The sequence below is a fragment of the Cnephaeus nilssonii genome, assembly GCF_951640355.1.
Source record: "Cnephaeus nilssonii genome assembly, chromosome: 3".
NCBI classification, from domain to species: Eukaryota; Metazoa; Chordata; class Mammalia; order Chiroptera; family Vespertilionidae; genus Cnephaeus; species Cnephaeus nilssonii.
The window spans coordinates 32,345,378-32,369,531 of record NC_137074.1 but is presented as its reverse complement, the minus strand read 5'-3'; the positions used below and the strand labels follow the sequence as shown (position 1 = coordinate 32,369,531).

Below are 24,154 nucleotides of genomic sequence, written 5' to 3'. Positions count from 1 at the left end.
AAAAGTGTGACACTTGTCACCAGCCCACAGCAATACTCTATCTTGTCTGTCATCATTGTACATGGGAATTTATAGATTGCCACACTCGTCGGCTATCTCCATTTTACCCTTCCTGCTGATTGCTTCTGACTCTCTGCTTATAAGAATTTCCAGAGAAAGTGTGCCCCGAGAAGGGAAGAAAAACTAAATTGAGGTAGTCTCTTAGTTAGGACCTCTGGCTTAAAGAAATTTTAAAGCATGATAAAAATGCTGTTTTTGAAGGAGAAAAACTATCAATTTGTGATTAAGGTTTCTTTATATTAATAGCTCTATCATTAGAATTAATGCCAGCCCACTATTACTGTATATAAATGTTTATCATATTAGCAAATAGGGTTGCTATTGGATTTGAATGAAATCATTTCCCAAAACTTGACCTTCAGAATTGCCATCAGTAATCTCCAGCAAGTACTTGAGTATTTCTGAACCACCATTGTCCTTTGGAGGATCTGGAAAGTAAGCAAACGAACATGTAAAATCATGTATTACACTACCTCAATTCTGCATTTAATCAAGGGGCACAGTTAATATTTCCCGCAACTCCTGTCATAAAAAACAAAAGAACATAAACACCAAAGAACCTTAAATACTATTAGATTATTCAAAGTTCTTTAGAGCTAGAAATGGCAATGAGTGTTCATTTAGTAAAACATGAGCAAAATTCAAAATACGAACTGATTTTTCTAAAAGTTATGTTAACACATTTACTTCAAGAATTCTGAAACTTGCTTTTTAATATCTAGTGATTTCTATATAAGATGAAATATTTATATATTTTTAAAATTTCACTGATATTATCACTGACCAGATTCTTCTGAGAGTTGGAGGATGAAGGAAAGAGAAGTGCAAAATTCATTGACAAAATAAATAAAATGTCAGGATATAATAAATCTATCTGTTCCACCACAGTTTGCTACTGAGCAAACTTTATATCCCAACTGAAAATGATGTGAAACCACAGTTGTGGATCAATGAGAAGTGCACTAAAGAGGTGGTTTGAGGAGGAGGCCCTGGCTTACTCCCAGAGCCTGGTGGCACTGCGGGTATTTAGTCCACTCCTAACTGCCTGCAAGAATTTTCTTTTCTGAGCAGCAACATTTCTTGCATTGTAATTTTGCAAGACTATGCAGAACTTACCTCTACTATCTGTATTTTAGATGTACCCTCAGATTACTGACATATAGATTTAGGAACTTTACTTCCCTCTCTTCACCTGCTATTTCCATTAATGAATACAGACTCCAGTAATAGATATTTAAGACAATAATTATAAAGTTAAATAGTATAGCATATGGCTAATAAAAGTAAATATTTGGTGTGAACAGAACTTTCTAGGATTTTCTGAGAAAAAAGCTTTACAGTCTGGCAAAAAGCACATCTAGATTTTTATAGTTTCTCTTAATGATATCCATCTTCCAGGGAAATACATACCCTAATAATTCTGTCTCAAAATTATTAGGTAACTTGAAACAGTTATATGTCTCAGTGGTTGGTCTCCAATAATGACTTAATAAGGTTTTAAATTCCCTTTACATTACTTGGCTGACAGGTAAAATCTTAAATTTCTACTGTGTTTTTCTTTTTTTTTGCCTTCCTTAAGCTAATATTGTTATATGACATTAATGATATTTATATCCTATATAATAAAAGGCTAATATGCAAATTGACGAACAGCGGAACTACCGGTCACTATGACACGTACTGACCACCAGGAGCCAGATGCTCAATGAAGGAGCTGCCCCCTGGTGGTCAGTGCACTCCCACAGGGGGAGCTCCGCTCATCCAGAAGCCGGGCTCAAGGCTGGTGAGCGCAGTGGCGGTGGCAGGAGCCTCTCCCACCTCCGCGGCAGCACTGAGGATGTCCAACTGCAGGCTTAGGCCAGCTCCCTGTCAGTCAGACATCCCCTGAGGGCTCCCAGACTGCGAGAGGGCACAGGCCAGGCTGAGGTACCCTCCCCCCGCGAGTGCACAAATTTTGTGCACTGGGCCTCTAGTATATCATAAATGTTTTACATATAATTGCAAATGTTTATCAACATTCTAATGGCACTCATTTCACTGACATAATAGAAACAGAGGTGAGTCACAATCTCCTTCTACCTCATGTCCCCAAACACTATATAGTGAACTTCAATATGAAAAATTCCTGAAGTTTAAGGCCTCTGATTGCATACAAATGACAAACACACACACACACACACACACACACACACACACACAAAAAAAAAACAACCCTGAAGTTTTCCTAATTAATTTTAACTTGAACATTTTGTATGTCAAAATTTACTCATGATGACATACCTAAATTTTGAAATTTATCTTCAATATTAACTTTATAAATCAATTTTTTTACATTAACTATGACTTCCTTAAGGGCAAGCTATTGAAGAATGAAATACATATTCAGAGATTACTACATTCAAATCAATAATACTTTAAAGATATAGAAGGAAAACCATGTAACACAGGAAAATCAGAAAGTGAGATGCTGTTAAATTGTCCATTTACCAATTTGTGGAGTTCTCTGGATATTTCTCATATGCTCATTCCAAATGTGTAAAACTCCTGCAAGTAATACTGCCCTTTTACTTTTTATTTTGGCTTGCCACTAATAAAATTAATATATTTAAAAAACTCTGTCCAAAAAGAAGCAATAGCAGCAAAACATACCCCACTTGACACTGAAGCCATGTGACGTCACTGGTCCTTTAATGAGGGGTCGCGTAGGCGGCCCAGGCCTGTCGGGACTTGTCGTACACACCAAAACTTCACTCGGACAGCTTTTCCCTTCCATGTTAGAAGCAGTTAGCTGTACCACAACCGAGATAACATTAACATGCTTTAGACATCAGCCATTAAAGCAAAAGTGATTTTTAAGATGACAAGATCAAGGCATCCATAATCCGCACCCCCCCCCTCTCTCTCTCTCTCTCACACACACACACACACACACACACACACACACACACACACATTTTCTCTCTCAATCTCAAACTACTGATTTGTGTTTCTCTATGGAGTACTTATTTTCTGTATAGTTGGCTATTAACAATTTAAAATAAAATAAGGTGGTTTTCAGCTAAGGACATTTTTACCCTTTCAAGAAGACACAAAACAAAGCCAGTAGTGTATCACCACCTTACTCGCATTGTTTTGTGGAAGGAAAACATGGAGGGGCAGCAAGCAGACAAAAATAACCTCACTTGTTTAAGAGTAGGGCAATGCCACCTTGTGGAGGAATGCTAGCAGTGCAGCCATGTTCTCACAGCCAGCATCAACTATCAAAAGCAAGGGTTCCTTAAAATATCAAAAACTATCCTTTTCCTCAAATTGAGTCACAACCTTCACTTGATACTCTGACAGCTGCTTACTGAGTGACTACTACATGCCAGGTAACACCATTTGACCCCCAATTAGAGAAGGGGCGAGGGAACCTCCTTTCTCCAAAATGCACTGTCCTAACAGAAAACGGGCTGCGCACAGGGTCAACAAGCAGTGCTGCAGCATCCGGTTTCCTTTCTCAACGATGGCAAAGCAGCGTTTGTGGCTACGACACAAAGTCCTACAGTGACATTAATGCTGGCTGTTAACCAATGCAAAAGCCTAAGGGAGGAGGGAGTGGGTAAAGAAAAATAGAAACGGCTGAGGAAAAATAATGGGCAGAAGAGCGAAGGGAAGTGGAGAATAAAAGAGAAATCCGATGAAAAGGAGAAACAGCAAAGAAGGGTGTGCCGTGCAGGTGAGAGACAGGTGCGCTGAGTGTGGGTCTTCCTGGGCGAGGCCATCTGGCCATGCTGTGATACAACTTGTTACAGCACATTACTGTTTCCCTCTCAAAAGTAGATTTTAAAATGAAAGTATGGTGTGCATTTTATAAGTGTTACTTCAAAAATGTATATGTTTCGAACATAAAACATTTTTTTTAACCTATGAGTCAATTTGAAACATAAATGGGTAAAACATAAAACAGCTTCTTTTTAAAGCAGTTCAGGTACCAAAATGACTGACTCACCCTGAATTTATACTGTGTGCTTCTTTTGAGATTTTTCACAGTACAGGTTAAATCCTCTCCAGTGTATTTTGGGTGGAAAAGGTTATCCTGAAAAGGCAAAGCCAGAAAAAAACATCAGTACCATAAAACCTGGGCACTAAATACCTGTGTATGTAGGATTTTTATATCGCCTCAATCCACATCACTGGCAGGCCAGAGGTCGGGCAGCTACTTGCAAACAAGGGTTAGGAGCCCTTGGTGCTGTGGCTAGCATTCCAGCTTTAGGTAAAACGTAACACTATCCCACTGTACTTCCTCCTGGGTCTGTTCCACTTTATCGTGAGGCTAATACTAACTTAAATGAGAACAATGCTTTCTGAGAGAGTGTAAATTTGTTTTGGAGTAGTGTCACCAAATGCTTTCCTTCAGAGCAAATTTTCCTGGTTACTCAATAAGCATTTTAAACAAAAAAACGTAACCACCAAATGGTACTTGTTACAAAGCAGCAGGTACTTAAAAAAGTTATTTCACAATGTTGTCATGGAAAAAGCCTCTTGTGTTGAGGTCTACACTGTGGAGCTGCAATGTGCTATGTGAGCCGTGCCTGAGATTTCTGACCACACAGTGTCCTCTCCTGGCCAAGGGCGAAAGGACAGCTTGGATGGGGAAGGCGTGATCCTTTAAGAGGATTCATTCCACAGTATTCTCATCCGTCCGTCCATCCATCCATCCATCCATCCATCCATCCATCCATCCATCCATCCATCCATCCATATCACTGAGCACGTCTATGCATCAGGCTCTCTTTTCTATGCTCTCTGGGGTCAACACTGCCCAAGAACAGACAAAGCCTTGCCCACAGATGCTTACATGCCAGTTGGAGAAAGTGACTAAGAAAACAAACACACAAACAAAACTATATATAAACACGAAGCTTGCCATATAGTGTTAAGTGTTATGACAGAAACATTAAGCTGGGTAAAAGGATAGAATGGTGGACCTAGCAAGGTGCTTTCCATAGCAGTGCAGGTTCAATAAGACAGCCACAATGTGGCTCTTTTTAAAAAAAAATACATTTTTACTAATTTCAGAGAGGAAGGGAGAGGGAGAGAGTGATAGAAACACCAATGATGAGAATCATTGATTAGCTGCCTCCTACATGCCCCACACTGGAGATTGAGCCCGAAACCCAGGCATGTGCCCTGACTGGGAATTGAACCGTGACCTCCTGGTTCATAGGTCAACGCTCAACCACTGAGCCGACCCAGCTGGGCCACAATGTGGCTCTTTAAATTTAAATTAAATACAAGTAAAAATTCAGTTCCTTGGGCCCACAGCCACATTTCAAATGCTCAATAGTGGGATTAGGCACTACCGTATTGGACAAACTATAGGACATTTTTATCGTCATGGAAAGTTGGATTAGACATCACTGTTCCAGGAAGGGGCTCCTGAAAGAGGTGACGTGTGAGAAGAGACTTCATGGAAATGAGGAAGTGAGTCAGAGCTACCTGGAAGGGCACACTAGCTGCCAGGCTTAGGAAGTGCAAAGGCCCTGAGGCCAGGGCACGCCTGGTGTGCTCTCTGAGAGGACAGTGGCAGGAACAAAGGCTCCATAGCGTGGGGCGTGTGGGCACTGTAAGTGCTTAGGCTTTTACTCTGAAGACACAGGACAGCACCAAGGTGGGAAGGGCTCTGAGCACAGCACGGACATCACCTCATTTTATCTAAGAGGATCACTCTGCTTCCTGGGGAGGACAGAGGCTGATATAGTAAGGGAAGGAAGGTAAAATACTACAGAAGCCATCACAGTAACCCAGGGGTGAGATGATGGTGGCTTGTAAAAGAGTAATAATAGCTGGGCAGAGGTTGAGAAATAGTGAGGTTTAAGAATAATCACTAAAGGAGGCTTTTAAAGGATGTTAACTTTTAATATACAGAGTTAAGGATGCTTGCAAGGGTTTTGAGTTCCCCAAGTGAAAGGGGAGATGCCATTCCCGGAGATGGGAAGGGACAGGCTGCTGCTGCTGCTGGTGGTGGTGGTGGTCGTAGGGGTAGAAATTAAGGGTTTGGTTTTGAATTTATGTAGCTCATCTAATTTCATGGTGCCCTGTGGTTATGACAATACCAACTCCCACAGAACACACACAAGCGTATGAAATAGGCAAAGCTTACATTTTCATCCTCCTGGATTTCCAAGGTGTAGGTGACCACTTCCTCCGGTGAACAGCCTTCTGGTTTATTCCACTGCAACGTGACCCATGTGACCCCAGCTCGGACAAGTCTTGGTGCAGAGGGCATCTGAGGAATGTTTCCTAACGTGTAGCACACCACCTCCTGGCTATAACCACTGCAGAGAAACAAGCCCAGGGACACACAGCTTAGGAGCGATTCCACACGAGGACGGTAAGCTTCCCATTGCCCAAGCTGCTTGGGTTGCAAAGCCTGGGCCCTGACAGGTTCAGTAAGTAAAGAAAGGCATTGTGAGATATTTCCTACCACAACTTTGATTTGCCAATGCCCTCCCCGCCCCCCGCCCCCCGCCCCTGCTTAGCCTGATGCTAAAAAAGCACACCACATTACAGGAAAATATAGGTAAGAATTTGTTTTCCCCCCAAAGCACCCTGTAGAAAGCACAAGGTCGTGCAATGTTTACCAAGCTGTGAGCCACAGCTACCAGGAGCCTGCGAATGAGTGCGAGCACAAATGACATCTGTCGGTGAGATGAATGTTTTACAAATATATCCAGTGCTATGTTTCAAAAGCTTGTGGGTGCTTCCAATCATTTACAAACTCTTGAACCATGGAAGCCTTTATTGCTATGACTTTTTGAACCAGTGAACTCTAAAAATACAGTGGAGAGCATGGGTGGGCAGGGCAGGCTGTAAAACCTCGCGATGCTAAGATTTTAGGCTGGAAAAGAGGCTGGGGGCCAATGATGTGCTGAACCTTTAGGCTTCTCAACAAACAGTGATGAAAGAAAAAGACTTTTCCCTTAATCAAGTTACCCAGGAAGTGCAACTAAAATACGATCTTTTCAAAGCATCTTGGACCCACTGAGGCCTCGCTGTCCACCTGCTCTTGTCTTTCTTCTGCCGCCTCCGAGCCTTGCGTCCCGGCAGTCAGATTTTCCCCAATCTGGTATCTGCCCTCAGCTTGACAACAATGCTGGCCCAGCACCCCTTTCTTTGTATCAGCGAATACTCACATGTAATTGAAAAAGGCAACAGAATGAGGAGCTTGCTGAAGTGATAAAAAAGGCACATGACCTCAAAAACAAAAACAAAAAACTCCAAGAGGGATTCCTTTCAATATCTGCACTATTACCTCCACCTGGGTTCTCAGAGCCCCTCGAGGGGGCCTTTGCATTACAGCTTGCAAGACTGCAAAGAGGCCACACAGCGGCATGATCACCTCAGAAGGGGCCTTGTAGTCTCTGGTTAAGATTCCCTCTTGAAAAAGCTCAAATTGGTTCAGTGTGGAGGCAGCGGGTGCTCCTGTGCCTTCCAGGGCGTGACGGGGAGGCTCAGAACCACCACGCAGATGAGGACAAGGAAACGTCATACCTGGTGCCGATGTCATTCCGAGCAGCCAGTCGGAACGTGTACCCCATCGCTGGACAAAGCTTCGTCAACTTGCAGTGCTTCTGGCTCCCAAAGAAGCACTGTCTGAAACCACTGTTTCTTTTGCCCTAAGAGAAAAGTAAAACAAGGCACCTAAGGTTTTTAAAAGTAAACAACCATAAGAAAACGAAGGAACATTTTGCATAACCGTTTACCCTCCTAGCTTGGATGCACAGAACCCAGAGAAGGAAGGCTTCTGGGGAAGTGTTTGGGTTGCACATCAAAGTGTCACCTTAACATAAAGGCACTGCAGAAAATGTTGTAACTGAGATGAACAACGCACCATACTTCTAAAGTGGCTTTTGGTTAATAACATAAAAAGGTCCTCTCAGGCACATGACAACGCACAGCTTCTAGATCTTCCTCACTCAGGTTGGCCAAACTGCCCAGTCTGACCAACTGAGAGTGTCTGCAGCCTGAGGGCTACGAAACGCAGTCCTTCCCAGGGACTGCCTGCACCCGAGGGCCAGGCTACGCAGCTTGGCCGCCACAGAAAGTCTTCCCAGCTTCCTCTCCTCTCCAGCCTCGCAGCAGCCACCAGTCTCCATACATGCACATTCCAGCGATGGTGAGCTACTTGCTCACCGATTTCTAAATATTGGTCACATGCCTTTGAACCATCTCGTCCACATCTGCTTTTCTCATAACAGTGCTTTGGACAATCTGGGAGCTAAATCAATGCTTGCAGAGGTAAAATGAATGTCTGATAAGTACTTGAGACATTGGCTGAATTCATTTATATGTATTACAGCTACTCTTAAGTGTCTTATGAGGCTGGAAATATGTTTTTAATGCCTTCCTAGCCTTACATGATGCTTCAAATTCCTTGAAGTGAAAAGAAAACACTCCAGTGGGTTCTCTTAATAGACCAGTGAATAAGAAAAAAACAAAAAAAACCTTAACTGTGCTGTGCCATGCTCCAAGGCATGAAATACTCACATCGGCAGTTTGCTAGTACAAATATTTCATAGCCATAATCCACAGCATTTTATCTATGTTCTTGCAAAGAAAACCACCTGCTATCGCTGAATGTATGTTAGCATTCTAATCAGATGGTTGTGCCCAGGGCTCTCAGAAATATGTTTGAAATTCTCAATTTATTCTATAAAGAAAGCAGAAAGCACATTTTTCTCCTAAGCAAATTCAAGCATTTCCTTCCTTTAAGCAGGCCTCCAAATTCTTACCATTAAAACACATTCCAGGTAAAGTTTAATTAAAAATAAAATAAATACACAACTAGCTTGAAGCATCACTAGGGTGAAGAGACCCAAAAACAACCATGCTATATTCATCCTCAAACTAACATTTCCTCTCCCTCCCCATCCAGAGCAAGGTGGTGCCACCCCAGGAAGGAAGAAAAGTCCTAATAGTCTTTAAGATTCAAAGCTCATTTGATCAGGGTTCAACATACATTTGGGTGCAAACAGTAAAGCATAGCATTTTTCCACTGCTACTTGAGTGAAGTCACTGTGCCATTCCGCTTACTTTAACCTTGAGTATTAAGGCTGCTGCAGACGATTTATTCTACATACATTTGCATAACTACATCCAGTGTCTGATTACACTCTATGCCCTGGTATGTTTTGTATCCCTTTCAGGCTGTAGCGTGATCTACCTTCTTTCTCCTCTATTTCTGAGCTCAGAGTAAACAGAGCAAGAAAGGCACATCCTGCCGCCACGGAAGCCTCATCCTTTCCAAACCCAAAGCTGGCTCCCCTTCAATGCCTCATTTTTCCTATTTCTTTGTTTGGGCTCCTTTGCCCATTTCTGGTGCTTAGAACTACAGCCAGTAAATAAAAGTCAGTCTGTGCCTTACTAGGTTGATTTGCTTTAATTTGGTGAAAACCAGACTGTCTGTGATTTAAATGAGAAAAAAAGAGTGGGGAGGCATCACTGATGGGAACTAGACTTCTTTTAAAGGAGCTCACTAAAGAACGGGGATGGGGGAGGCATTCTGTGACCTTTAAGACATTTCCTATGTTTCGAACATTTTTATTTTTAATTTCTACTTCAGTATCAGGAACAACTGCTAAATAAACTCCAATTTGTTTAGACAAAGCATGCCAAATTTTCCATCTTACTACCTTCCAAGATGTGTTACGTGCACAGTCCTTAAGAACATGAGAAAAGACCCAGATCTGCAGAACTCTTAGAATCAGATTTTAGAAACAAATAGGTCACAGAGTTAAAGAAGTAAGGCCTATTGGTGAATTTTTAGAAGTCACTGAGAATAAAGCAAACACAATGGAAAGTAGGTTAAAATATTTCAGACATGAAAGAAGCTTTTGAGTAAAATATTCATATATGCCATGGAGATTACTTTAAAAGGGCTACCTGGAAAGAAAAAAAATAACAATCATAAAAGTCAGTGCAGGGCAAAGCAATCAACAGCTGAGAAGTAAGCAAATGAGGACGGAGAAAGCCCTGGGCTCCAGCGATCTGATGGCTTACACATCACCCGGGTGGAGTCTCCCATGAACAGCTCTGGGGCTTACGCATTGAAGTACAAGTTCAAGGTACAGGTGAAGTTGAGAATCTGCTTGTAAACCAAGAGGAAGCCCAGGTTTCGAACAGCATTTATAAATAAAGTATTATCCAATTCTTCTTGTTGACAGAAATAGGATTTTTTTAAAAAAGATAATGCTTTAGAAGATTGAAAGATTCAAACAAACTGATAGGAATAATAACATAAATGTTTAGTCACTTTATCAAAATTGAAAATGTTCATGCTGTTAATGTCAGTGAAGTTTTATAAATGGCAAATAATAACTTCCTGATAATTCTGAGAGATTATAAACTGTGCCATGATCCCTGTTCTAATAAAATCTAATTTAAGCTACACAGGATTACTGAGATATACTAGTTTTACTTGGAAAGAAAACTTACTTTTTAATAATTTAACATCATCCTTGTGCAAAGTTTCCCATGAAAACATGATCCTAATAGAAATGGGTAACCAGCCCTAGTGGTTTGGCTCAGTGGATAGAGCATTGGCCTGTGGAGTGAAGGGTCCTGGGTTCGATTCTGGTCAAGGGCACATGCCGGGATTACGGGCTCCATCCCCAGTAATGCAGGATGCAGCGGATCAATGATTCTCTCTCATCATTTATGTTTCTATATCTCTCTCCCTCTCCCTTCCTCTTTGAAATCAATAATAATAAAAAAAAGTATATATATATATCCTACTGAGGATGGAGCCCGCAACCCCAGCATGTACCCTTGACCAGAATCAAACCCAGGACCTTTCACTCCACAGACCGATGCTCTATCCACTGAGCCAAACCAGCAAGGGCTCAATAAAAATATATTAAAAAGAGAGAAATGAATAATCAGCCCAGCCAGTGTTGCTCAGTGGTTGAGCATTGACTTATGAACTTGGAGGTCACAGTTAGATTCCCAATCAGGGCACATGCCCAAATTGTGGGCTTGGTCCCCAGTAGGGGGTGTGCAGGAGGCAGCCGATCAATGATTCTCATCATTGATGTTTCTATCTCTCCCCCTCCCTCTCTGAAATCAATCTATATATATAAAGAGGTAATACCGGGATACCGTAACAGTCACGACTGGCTCAGGAGGAGGCTGCATGCGCAGATGGGCCCGGAGTGAAGATGCAACACATAGGTAGGCCTGGAGCGGAGACACAACACACAGGGGGGCCCGCCCTCGCTGGGAGACAGTGCACCAGCAGTCCCGCCTCTGCAGAGGAAACACCTTTTCTGACCGCTCATTGGCTAAGCTCCCTGTACACCACTCACAGTGTTCTTGGTAACTTGGGTAATAATCCAAGAAGGTGATCTAGTGTTTTTCCACCTCATTCCTGGAGGAAAAAACAAAGGTCTGCTGCTGGAGGGGCTAAGATGTGTCATATCCTGCCCTAGCCAATTTGGCTCAGTGGATAGAGCCTCAGCCTGCAGACTGCAGGGTCCGGGTTCGATTCTGATCAAGGTTGCAGGCTCCTCCCTGGCCGGGGCCCAGGTCAGGGCTCATGCAGGAGGCAACCAATCGAAGTGTCCCTCTCACATTGATGTTTCTCTGTCTTTCTCTCTCTCTTCCACGCTCTCTAAAAATCACTGGAAAAATATCCTCAGATGAGGATAAAATAAAAAGAAAGAAAGGTCATAGCCTATGAAAGAGACATCTTGAAAATGCCTAAAGAAAGTTGTCATTTTTTCGTGGTGAAGGGACTGGAGTCTGTGTTCATGAAACCACCTTGGTGGCTGCGGCGGCCGGCAGTGGCAGCAGCAGCGGGGTGGTGGGGGTGGCGCCTTCCCCTGATCAGCCCAGTCACTTCCTGCAGAGGGAGGCCAGACTGTGACTTAGGCCCGCTCGCCAGGGAGAGCGGGCCTAAGCCATCAGTAGGACATCCCCTGAGGGCTCCCAGACTGTGAAAGGGGGCAGGCTGGGCTGAGGGTCCCCTCCCCAAGTACACGAATTTTGTGCACCAGGCATCTAGTAAAAATATATTAGAAAAAAAGAGAAGTAATCTGACAGTTTTTAGGCTTGCTGTCATCAATAGTCTGGCCAAACATTGGAAGCAGTTATATGTGTGGCCCAAGCCTTGTCCTGGTCAACCACTGCTGCTAGGCCACTTGTGGTGTGTCCCACCCACAGAGGAGAGTGAAGGATGGGGTCTCAAAAGGCCCAGGAGTTGGCTGGTCCACAGGGAAGAGCTGGAGCCTGGCTGCCCAGCAGTACCCTGGTTCTCGGTACATTGGGAGATGAGATTTGCAGCATGGAAGCAATCAGGGTCAGACCTGTTTCAGATGAGCACCTGAGTTCCTGTTCTCCTGGGGAAGGAAAGAAAACTTCACCCCAATTGAGAATAGGGGAGCGGAGGCTTTGAGCCCACACCGTTGAGCATTCTGGAGTGGACCTAGCCACTGGGCTATATCTGACATGAGCCATAGGATGCCTAGCCTTGTTCTGGACCCATTTTCTCCTGCCAGTGTCCACAAGCCAAAAAAAGGCAGACTGTCAGGGTTCCCTGGCTTGTTTCCATTTCAAATGTTGGGCATACCTAAGCACACATTAAGTTCATCCCAGGACAAAGCTAATCTTTACTAGAATGTGAAGAAATCTTGAAGTACAAATCAACCGTGTGTCGATAAACTTCACAGCACTCAATTTAGGGTGAGGTGAGGTGTGCCTTTCTTCAGTTGAGTGCTCCTCTTCTCACGAGACTGAATTTATGGTTCTTGCTAACCTACTGTCATCCCACACCCAGAGTGGGCTTGAGAGCACCGATTCAGCACCCGGGCCTTGAGACAAATGGAAATGCTTTCCAACCAGGGCCCAGGGCACATGTCCTCTACTTCCGGTCAAAATTGCTCTTCAGGAAAGCACTGGATATGCCAGCAAGCTGGCTGGTGTGCACACAATATACCAGACCAGTCCTTCCCTAGTCCAGAACTCCCCAGTTTTGCCTCGATCTCCTCTTTCTTACTATTGAGCAAAAACACCTCGTCTAGAATGTCATCTCAATTCTAGACCCCACTGGACCGGCTGATTCTCCATTCCCACTAGCATGTGTTGGGCAGCCTGGTGCCTATGAATTGCACTCTATTCCCCATGTCACATGGCCTAGGTTGGACATCTTATTTACATGATCCTTGCTGAGCACCCCTTTCAGTTCTAGATTCACCATCTTTGTGGGGAAGCCCAGTCTGGTAACACTTAGAAAATTATAGAAGCACCTGCCTCTCCACTGCTCCATCCTCATCCTCACTCCCTTCCGAGAAGGGTCATGAATTTGGTTACAAGTCTAATAACAATGAATCCAGATGTTCTTCTGGATCCAACAAAGTTCCTGCTAAATTCTGAAGAATGTCAACCACCTCCAACTTTTTGTCAGTCTTGGAAAGGCAGGGGTGAGGGAAGGAAGCTGGAGGAGTATGTGAAATATACTTATGTGGCTGCACAGCCGAGAATGACTCACTCTTGGAAACATTTTTCAAGATGTGTTAATAGCCACAGGGACAAAGATATTAACCTTGTAAACATTACTTCATTGTTTAAAATGATATTTGGAATTAAGTTATAAATATAAAAGGGTTTAAATATTTTGAGGGACATACATTCTATTTTTCTATTTTATCTGCTGCCCTTTAATGATCTATTTGAATATTTTTCCATTACTTTCTAATCTATAGTTTAATTAAAAATAGCTATTAAATAAAATTATAGCGCATTTCTTATTTTCTCTGGCCCCCCCCCTCCAAAAATTTAAGTACTTTGCTGAAGTCCTGTGGGTCACCCAAAGGAGTAGGACAAACCCCCTACTTCCCAGTGCAACAACGGAGGTGGAGGCACTAACTGGCAGGAGTCCTTGCCTCCTGGGCTCCCTCTCCTTACCACTGAGGGAGCAGGTAGTGACCTCTCCATCTGTTAACTGGGCAGAGAAGTGCCCCTGAGGTGGAGCCACACTGGGTACAGGGTCTGAGTCCCTCCACCCATGAATTTCTGGGTACACGTCTTCCTTCTCCCTCTGCCAGAACACTCAGAAAAGAAGCAGAAGCAGGAAAAGAGTTATGTTGTACTTTCAAAGTTCATGACCTCATAGTTACTCAAACACACCATATGTGCTATATAAAGATAAAGGAAAAATATTTATTACAGTTTCTCATGACTAAGAGAGTTAAGAGAAGCCTTCTGCCACATGGTGGTGATTTCATACACGTCCACAAATTCTTTGATACCTGACCATTGAGGAGCCAAACCTACAGGCCTTTCCCTTAATGTGGGTGTGCTGTGACTCACTCGTGACTGAGAGAACATGCAGCTGTGTGACTTCCAAGGCTGGGTCTGAAAGATGAAGCTTCTGTCTTTTCCCTGCAACATTAACTTTAGCAATTCTGACTCCCTCCTGGCTGCCATGCTGTGAGGGAGCCCCAAAGGAGGTCCTACCAACACCACGAGTGACCGCTAGACTTGTGAGTGAAGATCCAACCAGAAGATCCGAATCTCCAGTGAGCCCTCCCAGCTGACACTCTAGCGACTGTGGAACCCAGAAAGGCCATTCCACCAGTATCCTGTCCAAATTCCCTCCCCTAATCCAGGAGCATAAGGAAGTGGCTGCACTAAGTCATTAAGTTTTGGGGTAATTTGTTATGCAATATTACACTCTTTTATTTTGCTGTCCATATATGTTTATAGTATGAAGTTCCCAGTAAACTTTTATAAATTCCTCTTGCACTACAAATAACCAGGAGGTGAGGGAGCGGAAGTGTGCGTGCAAGCCAGTACACAAATGTTTACCGTGTGCCCAAATAAAAGCTTCTATTTTCCACATGCACTTAGCACAGGCCTTTTGCCTCAAAACCATCCCACAACATAAGGCCTCTCTGAAGAGATTCCAAAAATTATTTTTGTAGAAGATAAAAAAAAGTGACCATTGATTCATCTTCAGTTTAAAATGTTTAAAAGTAACTGTTAATTGGTAGAACTAAGTAACTGAAAGACCAAAAACAATTTTTTTCAAGTCAATTTTCTTTTTTATTGACTTATCTATCTTTATAAAGCTGTCCTCAGTACTTCGGAAGATGAATCAACTAAATGGGTTGTTTTCCTGTTAAGGAATTAATGCCTCCATAGCCAATTCTAACATGTAACTCACGTAACTCACACACACTCCAATTAATTTAGGCCACAGTGTTTTCCTGCCAGGAGTAATTCTCTAGACTGCGGGGAATGTGGCTGCTCTGGCTAACATTTCCAATTACCCTGGCACTATGACCCTGGAAGCTGGCATTGCCCAAACTGGCACTGATAGATGAGGTTGGCTGATATTTTCAATTTACTTCAAATTAACAGACTGGAAATGATCCTTCCTGTTCCTCTTTCTGGCACAAGAACCTGAGAATGGCCAACACCAGGGCACCAGAACTGATGGTGAACAGGCTCCCTTTGCCACTTCTACTTTTCCTGCTGTTTTCTTCCCATTGACCTCCTTCTCTTACAGGTTTTTTCACAGCCACGCCTGTTGTCTTCTTGATCTGCTCTTACCAGGCTTGATAACTGTCTGCTAAATAAGTTACAGGAATTTGATTATCAGTTGTCATGTGCTGTGTGGCCTATGGCTGTTGGATCCAGACAGGGGCTGAGTGATTCTGGGCTGGGCACTCTTTGTAACAGGCATAGTTCAACCTGTCAGAAACGGCAAAGATAAATCAAATAAAAAATAAGGTTTACTGGCCAACTGAACTACTGCCAGGCTCGAAGATTTAGTCTGCTAGGACGTCTATATTTAGAAGTCGTTCCAGCACTGGCTGACCCTAGGCAACATCAAAGATAAATGTTGGCTTGGGAAATAAAAGAGCATGTATGTGCAGCATAACCATATAGAAGAAGGGTTCATAACAGGGAGGCGGAGACACTCCACATCTGGGGGGATTCGAAGGTTCCCTGTGCCAAACCTCACTCTCTTCTGTGATGCCTCTTTCATTTTACTGAGCACTCTGGCAGAGAGGAGCTTTCAAAGGTAAGAAAAGGGGGTGGGATAGTCTGTGGTCACAGGCTCCTACGTAAATGCTGCATTGTTTTATCCCCTAGCATACTAGTCTTTCCTATAAGTGAGAGACGCTTAGCTACCTGAAATAGGCAAGGATGACCAGGCCCTTTCCTTTATCGCTGCATATATGGGGTGCATCAGATGTCACTGCTTTGATAAGATCAATGTGTTGACTGTCCCAGTGAAGGGAAAGGAGGAGCAAGGAGGTGACATTGGAACAGGCAGCCTGGACTAGTCACAAGTGAACCCAGACTGCTGCCTTCCATCTGGCAGCCAACAAACACGAGGACCAAGAAGGGTATGCGAACTTAGCCTCAGCCCGAAGCTCCCCACACATTCTGCTGCCCAAACACATAACTCTGTCCTGCACACGTGACGAACGATAAAAAGCAGGTAGAGAATCTGCTTCAGGCGTACAGATGACTGAGGCTGAGGTCCCTGAGAGAGAAGGCTCCTTTGAACTCAGCGCTGCCTTTGGCACCTATGGACCTCGCAGAGTTATCAATCCTTCCTGGTCTGGCTTCCTTCAGCAGGACCTACACAGGGAAGCTATTCCCCTGGTTCTCTGAAAGCACTCTCAGCCGTGGCAGTGAAGGTTTGTGATGTGACCAAACACGTCACTCTGCCAGGTACTGGTTCGGTTTAAGGCACTGTGTGAAAGATGGTTTCTGATGGACAGCGTGCCGAACAACCCCAGGCACTGGCGATGGGTTGGGGAATGGGACTGGGCCTTCCTGGTTTTCTCCACGGGCCTGACATACTATTCACCATATGCCATGTAAGGCCACGTAAGGCCACATGGCACCTCAGACAGAGTGTCAGCTGCGTGGTCCTCAGGGAGGCTCCAGGCTCTTCCAGGGACGGCTGCTGTCTAACCTGAAAAGCCATTGCAAATTCACTTGGATGAAGTGAATAATAGTTCTGAAAGATGACCAATACTTACTAGTCAATACCTAAGTTAAAGGTATCTGATTAATAAACTAGTTACCCCGTACCTCCTATGGGCTAGCTCAGTGGTCGGCAAACTCATTAGTCAACAGAGCCAAATATCAACAGTACGACTGAAATTTCTTTTGAGAGCAAATTTTTAAACTTAAATTTCTTCTAACGCCACTTCTTCAAAATAGACTCGCCCAGGCCGTGGTATTTTGTGGAAGAGCCACACTCAAGGGGCCAAAGAGCCGCATGTGGCTCGTGAGCCGCAGTTTGCCGACCACGGGGCTAGCTCAATTCTTCAAATGAGCTAAGGTGGCTCCTCCTGAACTAGATGTCCAGGAAGTGACAGCCTGGGGCTGCCACAGAGGTTTCTGCAGCAGGACCACTGGGCACCATGGGCTTGCTGATGCCCTGGGGCATACGGGCTCTTCCTGCTGCTGGCCTTTTCTGCTCTTTCTATTTCAAATTATACACCTCTCAATTTCTATAGTATTTATTTATTCTCAGTCCGCTGTTTTACAGCTGTGTCGGCTCATTAGTAACCAGGAAAGCCACGCATGAAATTCCTTTCTGGGCTAGCTGAGTCACACATGAGGAAGATTCTTGGGAACTCCACTAGTACATTCCCATGAAGCTGTTTTACTGGTTCTTTCGTATGTTCCCTACAAGTCACGTCCAGAAACTAAGCTAGTGGCAATGAACATCTATATATAGCGCTGACACCCGTTTTTGGTTAGTGCAAACCAGAGACACTAATCTAAGGGTTCCTGTTCAAGTTTCCAACAGAAGAATGTCCCATTCCTTTCATTCAGTCCTTCTAATTGTTGACTTTTTTCCTACCCCAGGTCTCAACTTGTGCTTAGGTGACATCAAATAATCATTACACTGACTCTCATTCAATCTTTACCCACCTACGTGACAAATGACATAATTTTTCAGGTGGAGATGCTGAGGCTTGGGGGTTAAATTACTTGCTTGACTAGTTAGAGACAAAACAGAGACTACGAATCCGTATCTCTTTAGGCGAATGCCATGTCATTGATACATCTCATTGCTATGAATCCATGCCACAGATTCACAGCAAGACCTCAGGAGACCAGCATCTGCTGAGTAACTAGCTGCAGTTAGTATTCTATACAGCATGATTTAAAACAATGTCTTAGGAGTAGAACTCACAACAAATTAAGTTTCATAAATACTTCCTTTACGGAATTTATGTTTTCTAAAATGGAAAAGTTCCTATTTGACTGTGAAATTTGCCCTTTTACTCCAGTTTTCAAGGAAAAGGCCAGATCACCATCCCTTAAACCAGACTGGGCAGGCTTTATGTGTAAATCTATACAGAGGTTCATGATACTTGTTCATAAAAGCCCATCCCTACCCTAGAGGCTTCTATGTCCTCAAGCCTCCCCCTTAGCTCCTTCTGGAGAAAAACTCCCACCTCTACATGTCATCCAGGAAAGAGGCAACAGAGGACCGAGTTCGAGTGGCTGGAGGGGATGGCAGGTCACAGGGATAAGCTCAGGGAGGTCCATGGGAGAGTGAGCTGTAAGCACTATCTCTATGAGAAATCTAGCATCTAAGCATTGTTTTGCTGTTAAAATGGTAAGGAACTCTTATGCTATTCATAATTCTGGATTAAACTAAAACTCAATTCATAAAAGTGTTTTTGTTGTTTGTTTTTAAATTAGCACTAGGTGCAATAATCCAATCTAGCAGAAGAAAGAAACCATCACAAGATTTCAGACCTGCTTTCTGCCAGCCTTCAGAGTAACAATGACATGTACTAGATTAAACATGGGGCAGGGGCACCTTGTCAGCAGAAAGAAACTGAAAGGCAATGATGACTCTCAACAGCCAAGTAGAAAACAGCCTTGAAAATGACCTCCTGCTTTGTTGCTCATAACAGGGTCTCCTGGAGCAGCAAACAGGGGCTGAAGATCTACAACATTTTAAGGCCAGACTACAGGCTCCGAGGCTCTACACACTACAACTCATCCGAGTCAGCACAACACAGGGACATGGCAAGCAAAGGCCACACCTTCCCAAGTTATGAAAACTGTTCTGTTTCAGGGGAAAACTGAAACTGATGGCCAATGCAGAAAAGCCAAGGACACCTGTGCATTCATTTTTAGTTGCTCATTACCATCTCATAGGCACAGTGACTCCCCACAATAGTTTAAAAACGAAGGGATTGCCTAGTTACAATTATTAATAGACAAAAGCAGTTCTTATTAATTGAAGAACTCAGAGAGTGACTGCCAAGTGACTTCTACAGAACAGTGGTTTGCCATTAATGGCAATGGGTTTAGGAGAGGTGGTGTACCAGTGTTCTCCTGTGCTATAATGGCTCTGTTTCTGTTCCTCATTAGAGCCACACCTGCCTTCAGACCTGCTGGTCACCAACTTAGCTGAGAATTTTAGAAACACAGACTATCAGAAACTTTACTTCTGAAATGATAGGATGGGCAGGAATGAACTGGTTACTATTGCTTGTACTCTCCTCATTGCCAGGAAACCCAATGATACCATTTTTTAATCTCTTTAGGGAGACGGGACAGGAGGGAGATATAAAACAAAGAAGCTAATGGATGGAACAATTTGAGAAGCATGTGTCTAAGTCTGTTTCTTTGTATCTGTTCAAAAGTATAGAAGGATAGCATGACATTAGCTTTTTCAGCTATCCAAATAAGGACATTATCTTTCCAATGTCACAGATCCCCAATACAACAGTGAACAGTATTCATATGCCATGTATATGAACTGAGAGGTATGCTCCATAAATGCTGAAATGATCAATAAACAGACCAACAGCAGTGAAAAGGATCCCAAAATATTCTCTTGTCAGAAGGTACAATCCTACTAACCAGGTTTGAGAAAGCGTGAATGATATAAGTGTACATAAACTGCCCAGCTGGTGTGGCTCAGTGATTGAGCATCTACCTATGAACCAGGAGGTCACAGTTCAATTCCCAGTTAGGGCATGTTCCCAGGTTACAGGCTTGATTCCCAGGGTGAGGCATGCAGGAGGCAACCGATCAATGATTCTCTCTCATCGTCGATGTTTCTATCTTTCTCTCCCTCTCCCTTCCTCTCTGAAATCAATAAAAATATATTTTTTAAAAAAGTATATATAAACGGAAGGGCTAACTGAGGACCAAAGAAGTCAAGTGACCTGTTTGAAAGCTTGGATCGGAATCCACCATCTCCTCACAGTGTTCTTTCAATTATCCCGTTATCAAGGGGTACTTTACAGTTTTTCTGGAAGGTGAATATTATGCCATAGAAAGTAAAAGGGTTTCTGTGTTGGCAAAAGGCCTATGGTAGGTGAGAATCAATGAACCTGAATCTCCAATGAAGCTAATCTGCAGGAATTATAAGGTGGGAGAGAAAAAAGGAAAGGGAAAGGCAGAAGAATTAAGGTGGAAATAAGGAAAAGATGGAAGAAGAGCAAGTAAGGGAAAGACAGAAGAAGGCCAAAAATAAACCATTTAATATTTTGTGGTCACTAGTCCATAGGAGGTCCTATTGATTATAGATGGTCATCAGAAATAGTTTCTCCACTTCATCTGAGGCTGCGGCACATCTCCTCCCAGCATCAGGCCAGGACACTACCCAACCCAGATTCAAAAGGGAGGAAGCCAACCCCTGAGCCATCATTACCATTTCCTACAGCACCTGGGATTCCCTTGAAGGATTCCCATTCAAGCACTCAACTCCTCTGACACTACTTATGAGTAGGAGAAGAGCCAAACACACAGGGAAGGACACACATACACTGCCCTGAGAAGATTCCGAAATGAACAAAAGCTTCCTCTTTACTGGTAAACTCTATCTCAGTATAAAACCTCAAATTATGAGAGAAAAAAAACATCTGGTCTGTGCAACAAAGCAACACACTTAGAACAGACTTGCATTCCACCTCCACTCACCCTTAGGGAGGAAGAGGAGAGGGGAAGATAGTTCCTTTCCTGACTGCCTATAAAAATCTCCTTCCACAAGGGCCACAGGGGCGGTTTCACGTTCCAATCAAACCACCTTAACACGAAATCCACCTAATCTGTAAAATGTAACAGTTACACCTGAGATTTCACCAATCTGTGCACAGGAACTATTCAGGAGGATCCTCAGAACAAAAGACCATTGTCTTTGGTAACTTGCGACTCTAGCTGTTCAGATGCAACCCAGATGGGAAAATACGCTTCTCCAGGGAATGATGAAGGACCCCTTTTCACATCAAAATTTCATCATGAGAACTTCATCTGATTTTCATTTTATATTTGGTTAAAATATTTTTTCCATACCTGACAAGTTACTTTTTGCATAAGCCTAAGCCTGTGTTCTAAACCTTTCAAGCCCCCTGAATTTAAGTTGCAAAGACTAGGCAACTTGATTTTCTAGTCTTAAAATCCTAGTCTGTTTGCTCAGTCACAGAAAAGTAGACTAAAGCAAGGGTAAATGAATGAATAGAATTAAAGTCTCCAGGTACAAAAAGCACAGCTGCTTTTCAGAGAGGAGAGTCCTCTACATTGTTTCCTGCCTGAGATCCTGTTGGTAGCTCAGCAAGACCAGAAATGAATTTGGGTTGCCATTCAGAGCAGAGTGGCCTCAAGATGAGGAGACTCCACCACGAATACCATTTCAAGGGCCTCTGGCAACAGAAACAGCAAAGGGGCGCACCTGTTGTAGGATGCTCTACCCGACAGGGTAACACACATGGGCAGAGTGAGACCTCCAGGTGCTCTCCACTCTTCCACAGAAAGCACCCAGCTGTACAACACCAAAGTGCACACAGGACATTCAGATACAGTCAAGATGACAGAACAATCAATTTTTCATACTAATTAATGAATGGCTAGACACTGGGGACCCCAAAATAATTAAGATCCTGTCTTTTCTTTCAGTAGCATGTTTTTTTGCAAAAAAGCCAAGTAAATATGTTTTAACACACAATTCTTTATGCTACTTCCATCCATCTTCATTTTTCAGTCAATAAGTATTGGCTTAAATTTTCCTCTATTTACATTCTTTTTTCTGTGTTTAGCAAATCTTACAAAAAGAGTAAAAAAATAAAACGGTAGTTGTTCAGAAATTTTATTTTTGAAATCGCATTTTAGATGAATGTAAAAACAAGCTTACCTCATCCCATTCCAAAAGGTAGTTGGTGATTTTTGAACCATTGTCGATTGGTGCCTAAAAAATAACAATATAAGAAGTTGGAGAAAGTTGTTCACAGATATAAGGTTCAAATACAATGTCAATGCTAGTGTTATCCTATAACCCTGGAAAGCTCCTGCATCTCTTTGGTCACTCATTATCACAAACCAATTTTAATACAATTCAACTGTACAGAAAGTCCCCGCACTATTAAGAAATCATTTCCACAAATAGCCAAAGCTGCCTCTCTAACACCTCTACCTTTACACCCACATGGTGCCTGCCATATTTCCTCTGGGGATACAACTTTTTTTAAAAATACTTTTATTGATTTCAGAGGAAGGGAGAGGGAGAGAGAGAGAGAAGCATCAATGATGAGATAGAATTATTTATCGGCTGCCTCCTGCATGCCCCCTACTGGGGATTGAGCCCACAACCTTGGCACGTGCCCTTGGCCAAAATCGAACTTGGGACCCTTCAGTCTGCAGGCCGATGCTCTATCCACTGAACCAAACTGGTTAGGGCTAGGGGATACAACTTTTAAGAGGCAACTTTAGGTTCAAGAGTAGAGGAGAAAAAAGGCAGCTAAGAAACATAGGCACTGCTTAGGGTCTGGGGGGATAGAGCTGACCCAGTTGGGCTCAGAGTTGGAACCTATATTTTCCTAACTTCTCCCATACAGGGTTTTTTTAAGTGCTTAAGATTAGAATGCCTTCTGTAGTATTAAAGTTTGCCCCCCCCCCCTTTTAAACAGAAATGAGGAAAAATGGGATCCTCTGACTAGATAGATTACCAGAGACTGTTAGACCTTACAAGCTAGCAAAAAGAAGTCTGATCATTTGCTTTCTTCTTAAAAGCATGCCGAGGTCTGCTTCACTGAGAAAACAGGGCTTGGACAATGGGCAGAGGAGCAGAGAACTTCGGAGAAGAGTGTTTTGTAGGATTAGACCTGCCAGAGGGCAGTGCAGCACTGGGGTTCTTTACAGCACCAGGGTAGTAGAGTGGGGGGAGAGAAATAGAGATAGAGATAGAGATAGAGATAGAGATAGAGATAGAGATAGAGATAGAGATAGATAGATAGAGAGAGAGAGAGAGAGAGAGACTGACACTAAGAAGTGGGAGAGGCACCTGGGCCTGGCTCCTCCCCAGGAAAGAACAGGCGCTCCGCACACAGCAGTGTCCTGCCTCTAGCAAAAGGCAGCTTAGTCACCAGAGCTGATCTGAAGCCCAGCTCGGCTGTTTGTCATGTGTGATCTGATGTTAGCTGCTTTATATCAATGTTTAATTTCTTGTTCCAAGAATGGATGTATGTGATAAGTAACTGGGAGAATATATGTAAATCAACTACTAAACTACCTGGTCTCATAGGAAGCACTCAGTAAACAGCAGCTGTTGCTTTATTATTGTTAATAAAACATCATCTGGGGCTCAGTAAATATTAGGTAAATTAATACAGAAACTCTTCTCCTTGTCCTTTCCTTCCTTCTTCCTGCCGAGTCATATAATCTCTGAGTCCCCAGACTCAGATTTTAGATGAGTGTTGTATGGTCTACTGCACTGCAATTTTAGGCTTTTGTGGACAGGGACACATTTAATGTTCTAAATAACGGATAAGGTTCAAGTTTTAGAGAACTGCATTTATAATGGCTCATAAGCCTGTAGAGAAATTGTTTCTTAGTAGTTTCTTCTCTGCTCCACCAGAGCCACTAAATCCTTGAAGGTGGGAACACCAACTTTGGTTTGGTTCCACCCTGTCTCCCGTGGCTGAGCCCTCTCAGTGTCTGTGGATTCGAGGACAGGTGGGCAGCCAGAGCATGGTCCCCTGTCCTTGTGCCCACAGCCAAAGACTGAGATCAGGAAATCTGTTTTAAGAACATTTGAATAAAAACTGAACTAAATTCA

The 24,154-nt window shown here is 43.2% G+C and overlaps 1 protein-coding gene across 7 annotated transcripts in view; it reads right to left on the bottom strand.

Annotated features, from left to right (window-relative positions):
• The window catches only part of FNDC3B (fibronectin type III domain containing 3B), a 327,683-nt gene that overhangs the window by 54,155 nt on the left and 249,374 nt on the right, over window positions 1–24,154 (bottom strand). For all 7 annotated transcript variants that reach the window (XM_079764596.1, XM_079764601.1, XM_079764602.1 and 4 more), the window contains 6 exons: window positions 22,235–22,288; window positions 7,597–7,721; window positions 6,206–6,380; window positions 4,052–4,138; window positions 2,710–2,848; window positions 417–488 (listed from right to left, as the gene is read on the bottom strand). In XM_079764596.1, coding sequence (XP_079620722.1) covers window positions 417–488; window positions 2,710–2,848; window positions 4,052–4,138; window positions 6,206–6,380; window positions 7,597–7,721; window positions 22,235–22,288 — 652 coding nt within the window. The remainder of the gene's footprint in view (window positions 1–416; window positions 489–2,709; window positions 2,849–4,051; window positions 4,139–6,205; window positions 6,381–7,596; window positions 7,722–22,234; window positions 22,289–24,154) is intronic.